The sequence below is a fragment of the Podarcis bocagei genome (assembly GCF_964188305.1).
Source record: "Podarcis bocagei genome assembly, chromosome: 16".
Lineage (NCBI taxonomy): Eukaryota > Metazoa > Chordata > Lepidosauria > Squamata > Lacertidae > Podarcis > Podarcis bocagei.
In genome coordinates, this window is record NC_138142.1 from 41,471,800 (window position 1) to 41,484,852 (window position 13,053).

The 13,053-nt window shown below is 46.5% G+C and overlaps 1 protein-coding gene across 1 annotated transcript in view; it reads right to left on the minus strand.

Annotated features, from left to right (window-relative positions):
* Positions 1-894: 894 nt before the first annotated feature.
* Positions 895-13,053, minus strand: part of LOC308575142 (methanethiol oxidase-like) — a 34,470-nt gene continuing 22,311 nt past the window's right edge. Inside the window, exons 7-12 of the mRNA XM_081173684.1 lie at positions 10,282-10,460; positions 7,254-7,332; positions 6,109-6,230; positions 4,560-4,652; positions 3,717-3,835; positions 895-2,008 (exon numbers count right to left, since the gene is read on the minus strand). Of these exons, the coding sequence (XP_081029810.1) occupies positions 1,846-2,008; positions 3,717-3,835; positions 4,560-4,652; positions 6,109-6,230; positions 7,254-7,332; positions 10,282-10,460 (755 nt within the window). The 3' untranslated portion in view covers positions 895-1,845. The remainder of the gene's footprint in view (positions 2,009-3,716; positions 3,836-4,559; positions 4,653-6,108; positions 6,231-7,253; positions 7,333-10,281; positions 10,461-13,053) is intronic.

Genomic DNA, 13,053 nt, shown 5'->3' on the forward strand with positions numbered 1-13,053 from the left:
CTCCCTCCCGATCGCTTACTGATCAGCTGCTTCCTTTCAACACTCCCTTCCCTCTTGTTTGCCTTAGTGTCTTTTCCTTAGCTGGAGCAGTTTTTTACTCCTCGTTTTCTTCTAATTTCTCTCCTCATTGCAAAAATAAAAAAATTCCTTCCAGTAGCACCTTAAAGACCAACTAAGTTAGTTCTTGGTATGAGCTTTCGTGTGCATGCACACTTCTTCAGATACACACATCTCCTCATTGCTTTAGTCTTCCTGTTTCCCCCCTTTGCAAGTTTGCTGTCTTTACCTCCTCCCTCCCAGGCAGCCTCCTTTATCTCTAGCGTCCCTTATCTCTCTCCCCGATCGGCAAACAATCAGTGGCTTTGTTTCAACACCCCCTTACCTCTTTAAAAAAAAAAAAAGAGCATGATCTGCTTTTCGCCCCTGGGCAATTTGGCTCCAGGGACCACGCATTCACTCCATAAGACGCACAGATATTTCCCCTTACCTTTTAGGAAGAAAAAAGTGCATCTTATGGAGCGAAAAATACGGTAGTTTAAGAGGGAATAGCTAATGCCCGGATCCAGAGCCACAATAGCTGTGTGCACTGGAGGTAGGATGTCTCTGAATACCACTTCCTGGGGAGCACATGTGGGGAGAAGGCCTTTTTATTTATTTTTGCCAGAGCTCCTTCTAGTCCAGCTTCCCAGTTCTCGCTCTGGGTACCCAGATGCCTCAATGGGAAGCAGGACCTGAGCGCAGCAGGGCTCTCCCCACCAGAAATTCCCTGAAACTGGTATTCAGAAACATTTCTGCCTCCAGCATCAAAGTCACTAGGTATTGGTAGCCGCCTTCTCCACAAATTTGTCTAACACTTTAAAAAAACCATCGATACATCCGACGGGGACCACATGCCACAGTTCAGCTATTCGTTTATTTATTTCGTAAGATTTATACACTGATTGGTTGTGAAAGGAAACTCTCCAAGCGCTGTGTGGAGGAGAGCTTTCATTTGTCCGCCCTGAATCTTCCCACATTCAGCTTCATCGAATGGCTCCAAGGCCTAGTGTGATGATCTATCACGTGCAGAATAAATCATGTGAGCAAGACTACAGTTTGCAATAGAGAGAGGCAGGCAGGCCAGTAAACACGCAGGACAGTTTGGTATCATTAAAAGCATCAGGTAATATGATCGTTCCAGAGATTCTCATAATGAGCTATGGATGGTTCCACTTCAGCCTTCAGGAGGGGGAGTTACATGTTGGAATACTTCCCTTCCCACTCCCCCCAGATTCCCTATACATAGAGAAAGCTGATCATAAGCCTTACTGCTAAAATACTAGTTTTCTATGTGCATAGAGTTTTTTTAATCGTTGTGTGGGAGCGTCCTAATGTGCTACACCCCTGCTTACTGCCTGAAGTGGTACAGTCCAGGAAAAGCTTTACAGTCGTACCTTGGGTTACAGATGCTTCAGGTTGTGTTTTTTTGGGTTACGGACCCGCCGAAACCCGGAAGTACCAGAACAGGTTGCTTCCGGGTTTCGGCAGTCGCACATGTGCAAAGTGCTAAATCGTGCTTTGCGCATGTGCAGAGGCGTCGAATCGCAACCCGTGCATGCGCAGATGCACCACTGTCGGTTGCAAACACTGCAGGTTGCGAATGTGCATCCTGCACGGATCATGTTCACAACCCGAGCGTCCACTGTACTGTTCACTTCCACAGACTATAAACTTGCTCCCTGTCTGCAAGAACATAGAAATCTGGTTAGAGGCCCCAACGAGATCAATTTTCATACGTGCAACATAGAAAGGACAAAGGGTCAACATTAAGGGTCCAACTGCACTCTGCCCTGCTGGGAGCCTTCCTCAGAGCCAGATATCGGAGGTGCAGTCTCCTCCTGGGTAGCGGATCTCGTGGGCGAGCGCTGGGCCCTCCGGCTCTTTCCCGAAATCCACAAGGAAATTCTTATTCACTTTCAAGCCGCCTTTCTTGGTGTCGACATCGATTTGTAACATGACAGAGCCTTCCCTGAAGCGAAGAGGAGGGGAAATGGGAGTGGAGAAAACATAGAATCATAGAATCATATAGCTGTGTGCACTGGAGTTGGAAGAGACCACAAGGGCCATTGAGTCCCACCCCCTGCCAAGCAGGAAACACCATCAGAGCACTCCTGACATATGGTTGTCAAGCCTCTGCTTAAAGACCTCCAAAGTAGGAGACTCCACCACACTCCTTGGCAGCAAATCCCACTGTCGAACAGCTCTTACTGTCAGGAAGTTCTTCCTAATGTTTAGGTGGAATCTTCTTTCTTGTAGTTTGGATCCATTGCTCCGTGTCCGCTTCTCTGGAGCAGCAGAAAACAACCTTTCTCCCTCCTCTATGTGACATCCTTTTATATATTTGAACATGGCTATCATATCACCCCTTAACCTCCTCTTCTCCAGGCTAAACATGCCCAGCTCCCTTAGCCGTTCCTCACAAGGCATCGTTTCCAGGCCTTTGACCATTTTGGTTGCCCTCCTCTGGACACGTTCCAGTTTGTCAGTGTCCTTCTTGAATTGTGGTGCCCATGTCATGAGGGAAGGCAGAAATAAGGCCACCATCATTTCAAGGACAAAAGGGAAGAAGTCCTGTAACAGAATCAGGCCAGTGGCCAATGTGGTCCAGCATCGTGTTCTCACAGCAGCCGACCAGATGCTTCAATGGGAACCCATTGAAGCCCAGAAGCCCTGTCTCCCCTGGGAAGCCCAGAAGCCCTGTCTCCCCTCCTGCAGTTTCAGCAACTGAGATTCAGAAGCATCACTGGACTCCAACCATGAAGTCAGAGCATAGTAGCCATTGAAAGCCTTATCCCTCCATGAATTTGCCTAATCCTTTATAATAATAATAATAATAATAATAATAATAATAATAATAATAATAATAATAATAAATTTTATACCCCACCCTTCCCGGTTCAGAAAACCGGGCTCAAGGCGGCTAACAACAAATTTAAAACACTTAACTGATGCTACAGAAAAGCAGCATAAAATACAGTATAAAATGTGAATAACAATAAAATCAAAAATAAATTTAGAGGGAAAATCCTTCCAATAAACATTAGATGATCACCAAGGCTAGCTGGCTAAGTTAGTCCTATTTGGGCCAGCGAGGAGACCAGGGGAGAATTAGCTGTGGGATCCCAGAGCGGGTGATCTTCATAAAAGGGGAGGGGGAGGGAAGGAAGGGGAATAAAAGATCAGGCTGAATTCAAATTAAGGGGCAGGTGGACTAGCTCTCTCTTACAGGCCTGACGGAAAGTGGTTAAATCCTGTAGGGCCCTGGTCTCCTGGGACAGAGCATTCCACCAGGTTGGAGCCATCACTGAAAAGGCCCTGGTGGAGGATAGTCTGACTTCCTTAGGGCCCGGGACCTCTAAACTATGGTTACTCATGGACCTTAAGGTCCTCTGCGGGGCATACCAGGAGAGGTGGTCCCATAAATACGAGGGCCCTAAGCCACATCTTAAAGGCATCCATGGCCTTAAAGGAGCCAATTCCATAGTTTAACTGGGCGCTGTGTAAAGAAGATGCTTTGAGCAGAGGGGCAGAGGCTCTCCAGGGTTTTAGAGAGGGGTCTTTATCAACCCAACGTGGAGTTTGAACCCAGGGCCTTCTGTATGCGAAGCAGGTGTCCTGCCACTGGGCTACAGCCCTGACTTTTAAAAATAATAATATCCAGGCAAAAGGTGTCTTACTTGACCATGTCTGGGTAAAACTGCTTGTCCCAGCCACTGTAGAGGGAAGTACTGACATACAGTCGCTTGCCGTCCAAGCTTAGCTGGATCATTTGAGGTCCGCCTTGAACCCTTTTTCCCTGAAAAAGAAAAAAAACCAGATATGTTAGCACACTCCAGAGGATCCTGTGTTGCTTGGCGTACGTGGAAGGACAATTTGGAGCAAGAGGACAGAGTGAAGCAGGGATGCAGGACATCTGTGCCCTTCCAGATTTTAAGAAGGTAAGAAGAATGGAAGTGAGAGCTGGACCATAAAGAAGGCTGATCGCCGAAGAATGGATGCTTTTGAATTCTGGTGTTGGAGGATCCAAGCTCTCCATTCTTCAGGAAATCAGCCCTGGGTGCTCACTGGAAGGACAGATCCTGAAGCTGAGGCTCCAAGACTTTGGCCACCTCATGAGAAGAGAAGACTCCCTGGAAAAGACCCTGATGTTGGGAAAGATGGAGGGCACAAGGAGAAGGGGACGACGGAGGACGAGATGGTGGGACAGTGTTCTCGAAGCTACCAGCATGAGTTTGACCAAACTGCAGGAGGCAGAGGAAGACAGGAGTGCCTGGCGTGCTCTGGTCCAGGGGGTCACGAAGAGGCGGACACGACTGAACGACTAAACAACAACAATGACAAGGGCAAAAACAGAAGGGGAGGAAGGAAGGAAGGAAGGAAGGAAGGAAGGAAGGAAGGAAGGAAGGAAGGAAGGAAGGAAGGAGGGAAGGAATGTTTCTTGAGTGCCTTGGTTTAAAGGCATGATATAAAATGTGATAAACAATTAATAAATAGGGGGGAATGTGGTGGTTCCCATGCACCTTGATGATAAATGGATCTGGTTGGCAGTCCAGCTCTTGGTCCTCAACGACAGTGACCGGCCCGCCTTTGACGATGCTGCCTCCAACGAAAACCTGCAAGGAAATATACCAGACTCAGGACAGAACGGAATCATGCTTACAGAGTCGTCAGCTTCCTGGGGCAAACAGCGCAGCCAGCAATCTCCCTACCATACTGGCCATCTGGCAAGATGGTGTAAATTTAAAAAATCTGGCTGGTTAGTTGCTAGCTAGTTTTCCTTCCTAGGTATGTGACCTCTGCATCTGATGATAGGTAAGATATAGACTACTGCAAAGGGGTCTACCTTGGGCTGCCCCTTGGAGACAGTTCATCCTTTTGGTTAGGGCAAAATGCAGCCGCCGGCAACGGGCATTCAGAAACACATTGCCTCCCACAGGGAAAGTAGAACATACTCAGCATGGCTGATAGCCACTGATAGCCTTACCTACAAATTTGCCTAATCTTCCTTAAAAGCCATCACTACATTTTGTGGGAGCAAACTCTACAGTTTTAACTATGTGCTGTGTGGCAAGCTCCTTCCTTTTAATACATTTTTTGATTGATATACAGTGGTACCTTAGGTTACGTTACCTTCGGGTAATGTAAAATTGAGTTACGAACGCAGCAAATCCAGAAGTGTATACTTCCGGGTTTTGCCGTGTGAGCATGTGCAGAAGCGTACAGAAGAGTGTGTGCAGAAGCGCATGCACAGAAGTGCTCTATCACACTGCGCACGTGCGCAGAAACGGCGCCTCCAGATACGGACTTTTGGGGGGAAGTACGGACCCCTGGGACAAATTACGGTATTTTTCGTTCTATAAGACGCACCAGACCACAAGACGCACCTAGTTTTTGGAGGAGGAAAACAAGAAAAAAAATATTCTGAATTTCAGAAGCCAGAACAGCAAGAGGGATCGCTGCGCAGTGAAAGCAGCAATCCCTCTTGCTGTTCTGGCTTCTGGGATAGCTGCGCGGCCTGCATTCGCTCCATAAGACGCACACACATTTCCCCTTACTTTTTAGGAGGGAAAAAGTGAGTCTTATAGAGCAAAAAATACGGTAAGCTCGTATCCAGAGGGTCCACTGTATGTATTTGCTGACTGATGCTGATAAATGAAGTACGATGTTAAACACATGCATATATTGGTGACTTTGCCAGGTATTACGGTAATTATCACTTTACAGTATTTACAGTTTACACTTCCATTTTTATACACCAGTGGAAGCCTGGATATTTAACAAACAAACATATTTAAATGTGTTTATTTTGTTTTGCAGATAATACAATTTATAAATAAACAACAAAGAATTCCCCCCTCACCCTCCTTGCCAGTAGGTTCCAGCATAATCAAACAAAATTTCAAAAATGAGTATCTGTCTGTAGTCTACCACGTGTTGCTGGTGATTGAAAGCCTTTTTCTTTTGTGTGTATGCAACAAAGTCAAATGATTTTTTCTTGAAATTGTTCATTCTCTTATTGGTAAATTATTATATATTTGCTCTGATCATACATTTAAAGCCAGCTTTTACCTGTCCCACCAGTTTAGGCTGCTGGGTGTTGGTGATGTCATACTGACGGATGTCTCCATGAAGCCAGTCGCTAAAATACAGAAATTTGTCATCCAGGGAGATGAGGATGTCCGTGATGAGACCTTAAGGAGAATATTGGAGAGTAATAAAAGAAGGCACAGTGTTAAACTCTTGTGAGTCACCTGTTTGTGTGTATGGGGGGGGGGGGAGAGAGAGAGAGAGAGAGAGAGAGAGAGAGAGAAATATACGAGGTGCTACAAAGATATCACACATCTCTAATATTTTATTCTCTCCAGTGAATTTACTCTCTTTTTTGGGGGGGGGAGATGTAGTTTTTGTTTTGTTTTGTTCTCTTTAAAGAAATACTTTGCTTTTTGGTAAATTTGTTGCAGATAGGTAGCCGTGTTGGTCTGCTATAGTCAAAAAAAAAAAAAATCCTTCCAGTAGCACCTTAAAGACCAACTAAGTTAGTTCTTGGTATGAGCTTTCGTGTGAAGAAGTGTGCATGCACACGAAAGCTCATACCAAGAACTAACTTAGTTGGTCTTTAAGGTGCTACTGGAAGGAATTTTTTTTTTATTTTGGTAAATTTGTTGTTGTTTTTTTAATATTTTTATTAAGCAATTTCAACATAAGAAATTATCAAATCATATAATCACATATATTATTCCCCCCCTTCCATCCCTCCCTTCCCCCCAACCAGGGACTTCCCTCAGCTCCTCTCTCTGATTTCTCTGCACATATTATTCTCTGCATGTTATAAAATTATACATATCCTTGCCTTGTCTATCTATCATGTTATCAACCAATAAATTTGTGTATGTTTCTTCAAAACCTGCCAAGGAGTCCAGTTCATTTTGTTGTCTTTTTAAACAATTTGTAAAATTATTTAAAATTTGTAAAAAGTTCCCATTCTTCCTTAAAGTCGCACTTGTCCTTGTCCCGCAGTTTGTATGTCAATTTAGCCAGTTCTGCAGAACTCATCCATTTTTCTTGCCACTGTTCTTTCATTGGGACGAACTTACTCTCTTAAGCTGCCCTGAACTTCTTGCCTCTAGAGGCCTGGTAGGTGAGTTGGGGAAGCTGCTCAAAATGACAAGATAAATCCTACTTGTGCCCCAAATCTGAAACCATGCTGGACTCACCTGGCATGTCGGGAAGAACCCAGCCGTCCACCTTCTTGCTGGGCACCTGGATCACTTGCTTAGCTGCCCATGTCCCATTCTGCAGAAAGAGCAACCACAGTGAAGATTAATCACAGGGACGCCATCATCCACTCAGCACAGATGGATATATTCTTAATATTGGAGGGTGGATGGCGGCAAATGAATTGAGATTGAATCCTGACAAGGCAGAAGTACTGTTCTTGGCGGGACAGGAGGTGGGCAGGTGTGGGGGACTCCCTGGTCCTGAATGGGGTAACTGTGCCCCTGAAGGACCAGGTGCGCAGCCTGGGAGTCATTTTGGACTCACAGCTGTCCATGGAGGCGCAGGTCAATTCTGTGTCCAGGGCGGCTGTCTACCAGCTCCATCTGGTACGCAGGATGAGACCCTCCCTGCCCACAGACTGCCTTGCCAGAGTGGTGCATGTTCTGGTTATCTCCTGCTTGGACTACTGCAACGCGCTCTACGTGGGGCTACCTTTGAAAGTAACTTGGAAACTACAACTAATCCAGAATGTGGCAGCTAGACTGGGGACTGGGAGCAGCCGCTGAGACCACATAACACCGGTCTTGAAAGATCTACATCAGCTCCCAGTACGTTTCCGACCACAAATCAAAGCGTTGGCGCTGACCTTTAAAGCCCTAAACGGCCTCACTGTTAGGAGATCCTCAGACCTTGGGAATAGGGTTTGACCATTGAGCCACTCTGAGACCTGGAGCTCTTTGAGGGGAACTGAAGGCAAGTGTGTCTCCTAACAACTCTCAGCACCCTGAACAAACTACAGTTCCCATGATTATTGATGGGGGAGGGAAGTAGCTACTGTTAAAATAGTATAATGTTGCTTTAAATGTATGGTGAGAGTGTGAACACACTCTGCGAGGAGGCAAAAAGACTTAAGGAAGATCAAAGTCTACTAGCTGATCCCTTGGACTGATTTGCAATATGCCAGCAATTGTTCAATAATTATTCAACGCTAGCAACAAATGACACCCAGTTGTTTTAACAAAAGGGGCATCAAAATGGGATCCCACCCTGCTAGGTAAAGGTAGAAGGGACCCCTGACCATTAGGCCCAGTCGTGGCCGACTCTGGGGTTGCAGCGCTCATCTCGCTTTACTGACCAAGGGAGCCAGCGTACAGCTTCCGGGTCATGTGGCCAGCATGACTAAGCTGCTTCTGGCGAATCAGAGCAGTGCACGGAAATGCCATTTACCTTCCCGCAGGAGTGGTACCTATTTATCTACTTGCACTTTGACGTGCTTTTGAACTGCTAGCTTGGCAGGAGCAGGGACCGAGCAACGGGAGCTCACCCCGTCACGGGGATTCAAACCGCCGACCTTCTGATCGGCAAGCCCTAGGCTCTGTGGTTTAACCCACAGCGCCACCCATGTCCCCCCACCCTCCTACCCTATTTCTAAATCAGGTTGCTGGGAGGGGAAGAGAGTGTCTTTGGGGGGATGGGTCCAGGCGTGGACTTTTGTGTGACAACTGCTGAAAAGAAATTCTGGTTCTGATTCTTAGAGAATGGGTGCTTCCAGGCCAGCTGTTGGGATAATCCCCTTATGATCCCCACCCCACCCCACTCCAGCCACTATTTTGCATCTGGTTCCAGTCAGTGGATCTCAGGGGTAAAAAAAAAAGGGGGGATGAGGAATGCTCAAAGCAGTTCCTGCAAACCTGAAGTGTGCCTGGCTCTGTTACAAGCCATGCCAAACATTATCAGTCCCATTTTACAGATGGAAGGGCTGAGGCGGCAGGAGACAGCGAGTGCAGGGCAGAGGCGAAATCTCTGAATGCTGAGACTTCCTCCGTCACCACTGTCTCTTGGCCACTCCACAACGCACTGCAGAATAAACAGCTCTTGTGCGGTATCACAGGCGCCTATCTTATGTAGACAAGAGAAAGCTTAATGGCTTGAACCGCCGCACAATCGTATGTACACAGCTCGACATATGCGGAGGTGACACGAGACCTGAGCAAACAGCCGTTACAATGGGAGCGGCGGCTCAATGAACCACCTCTGGTAAGCCAGGCGGGTTAATGATTGCGCTGTCCCATTATGCCAAAGATCAATAATTCACTCCCTGAGATGCAAAGGCGATAACTGCGCATAGTGGGGTGGGGAGGGAACGGCTTGCAGATCTGGGCCTCCGTCAGACAACCGTTGGGATCGCAGAGCCTCCTGCTCACCGCCTGACAACACCTGTTTGACTCCATCACCAGTTGGACTGGCGCCTATTCCTGCCGACACAGATCCGGTGCACTGTTGGCTTTTTACATGTTCAAAGGGAATCGGACCGTCAGCAATTTGTCCCACCGTGCTTTGCTGCAAGCAGGGATCTTTTGCACCAAGTTGGGGAAGGATCCCGTTTGCTGCCTTGGCTTGGTTTTTAGCCGCGGGGCTGGGGCGGGGGAAGCTCGGGCTTCCCCCGACCCCAGCCCCCAGAACAGGTCTGGGAACGGCGGCAAGGTTGCGCGCAGCCTTGCCTCCACTCCCGGAGCTTGCGGGGCTGGTGGGGGAAGCCCGGGTTCCCCCCCCCAGCCCCAGGGACTACACATTCGCTCCTTAAGACGCACAGACATTTCCCCTTAGTTTTTAAGAAGAAAAAAGTGCGCCTTATGGAGCGAAAAATATGGTAATATACACAATTTTGCAAATCAATTTGCCCCAGTACAAAGCATTTTTCTGTATTACCTTTCTGAACATATGCATTTTTATGTACACTCTCCCCCAGTATATGCATTTTTGTATGTGATACTTGGTTGGAGAAGTGCACTGCAAAATTTGGAAAAGGGCAAATTTCAAAGGAAGGCTGTGTTTCAGTCCGTGCACTGTTTCAGAAAGTGCAAGCTTAGTGAGCTGGCCTTCTGATGTGAACTGAATTTGAATTTCTCCCCCAAGTCTACAAAGAAATGGCCTTTTCTAACTGGAGGTGCCTGGGAGGATCTTCTGCCAGAGAGCCACAGCCTTTCCTCAAGTATTACTAAAAACGTTACTCCTTTTTGTTACCGTGGTCTTGTGGAAACGATGAATCGCACTGGTGAGGGCGCAGCCGATGAACCCCTCTGCCGCATCAGGGTTGTGGAGAAAGCGGATTTCAAGAGGGATGGAATTCTTCCCCACGTCGATCGACTGGATGAGTTCATGGGTGGTCCAGTCCCACACATTAATGTTGCCACCATAGCAGCCTTCAAAGACGCAGTGGTTGTGGAGGAAGTAGAGTAAATAAAGAGCAGAAAAGTAAAGCTTACTGAGAGGTCACTTTTTCGATTTCCCCCAGCATTGGTGTGTGAGGAGAGCTGTGTGATAGGAATTTTATGGTCTTGAGATATATGGTAATGTTCATAACCGCACGTACATAGATCAGCACAGGAAGACCGACCTGGAACCATTTTGATTCCTAAACTGACCAAATGTTTTCTCTGCAAGGTCAAAGTGGAAAAGCCTCCCCATTGTCTTTTCCTTCACAAATCCTGTCTTAAGCGTATGTCTGTGTTTGAATAGGGTGTGAGCCTGTGACCTGGCCCAGGAACTAAGTATTTGTCACTACAAAAGACTGGCCAGGCTACCCAGGAAATCCAATCAAGTAACCTGCCAGACAGGAGATAAACAGCGACAGGAGAAAAACAACATGCAAATGTTCTGTTTTAGACAGGGTTTTTTTGTGAAGGTGCGATGTATCTGAGGGGTGGTCTTAGGTTACACCCCTTCTGTGATGTATGCATGATGTTTCTGGGGGTGGTCTTGATCTACAGGGTGGCAATTTCTAAAGTCTTTATAAGGCCTTGCGCGCCATTTTTCTGGGTCCCTCCTCTCTCCTGCAGTGAGGGGAGCACCCTGTTGCAACAGATCAATAAAGATCAGGCTTACTAGCTGCTTTGCTTCTCAGTATTCTCTGCTTGGCCTCTGTTGTTTTCTCCTACCAATAGGGAACCTATGTAAGGACTCTATATGGGCTCTTGGGTACCCCATAAGGGAAAAGGGCAATTTTTGTTTACAACAGCTGCCTGTGAAAGACATTCTTTTGTGCACAAAATCCCTCCCATCTAACAATGTAAGAAGAGTTTTGCTGGATCAGGGTGATGGTCCAGAATCCTGTTTTCACAGTGGTCAATCGGATGCTCTTGATAGAAGCCCACAAGCAAGAACTGAGGGCAACAGCCATTTTCCCCACTTGCAATTCCCCGCAAGTGCCATTCAGAATATAGCCTTATTGTCCTCCGTGGATTTGTCTAAACCTCTTGCGAAGCCATCCAAGTTGGCGGCTATCGCTACTTCTCACAGGAAGCAAACTCCATCATTTTAACTAGGTGCTGTGTGAAGAAATCCTTCCTTTCGCTACTCTCAATTCTTCAGCGTTCAGCTCCTCATAATTTCATAGACGAATGCTGCATTGTGAAATACAAGCAACACGAAGACCAGTATACTAGATAGCACTACAATTCTTATTGCATAATATACATGATTTAGTACAACAAAAACAAAATGTGTACACTTGTAAATTCTCTAACATACCGTATTTTTTGCTCTATAAGACTCACTTTTTCCCCTCCTAAAAAGTAAGGGGAAATGTGTGTGTGTGTCTTATGGAGCGAATGCAGGCTGCGCAGCTATCCCAGAAGCCAGAAGAGCAAGAGGGATTGCTGCTTTCACTGCGCAGCGATCCCTCTTGCTGTTCTAGCTTCTGAGATTCAGAATATTTTTTTTCTTGTTTTCCTCCTCCAAAAACTAGGTGCGTCTTATGGTCTGGTGCATCTTATAGAGCGAAAAATACGGTATTTGAAATCAAATGAACACATGTCTGTCAATCTTTGAAAGTCCGTAGAAGTATAATAAGTCGTTTACTACTTCGGCACCATGGACGCCTAAAAAAGTTTTACCGCTTAGCCCACAGGATAGCATCTTTTACTTTGTTTCAACCATAGACTTATACTTCTACGGACTTTCAAAGATTGACAGAGGTGTGTTCATTTGATTTCAAATATATCAGAAGATTTACAAGGGTACACATTTTGTTTTTGTTGTACTAAATCACGTATATTATGCAATAAGAATTACAGTGCTATCTAGTATACTGGTCTTCGTGTTGCTTGTATTGTTTGTTGTGTTAAGTTTGCAACACAGGGGTTTGTTGTTCTGCATTGTGAAATAGAACAAATGTCACAGGGCCCCTTGCAAAATCGCCAAGCGTGTTGACGTGATGCTACTGCTAACAGAGCCATCGTTCGTTTTCTTAAAGGAAAAGAGAGACAGAATCTTCGCAACAACCTTGTGAGACATTGTCAGCGGAGACACATACAACCAGTTCATTTCAAGGTATAAATACTTGTCATGTTTGGTCTCTACTACTCATTGTCACAAATGTTGTCCATATGCTACAGTTGCAGGCAGTGGCGTAGCGTGGGGGGTGCAGGGGGGGCGGCCGCACCGGGCGCAACATCTGGGGGTTAGGGTTAGGGGGCGCAAATCCACGGGTTAGGGGGCGCAAATTACTTGCCTTGCCCCGGGTGCTGACAACCCACGCTACGCCACTGGTTGCAGGGAGTGGGGGAGATTGCCTTAAATAATTTCTTACTTGTATAACCTCAAGGTTAGATTACTGCAACATGTTATATGTAGGGCTGCCTCCGAAGACGGTTCAGAAACTTCAGCAGGTGCAGAATTCAGTGGGCAGGAGCAAGACGGCCAGTGGTCACCGGAGAAGGATGGTTTAAGCATATTACACCGATCCTGGTCTGACTGCATTGGCTACCAATTAGTTTCTGGGCCCAATTTAAACTG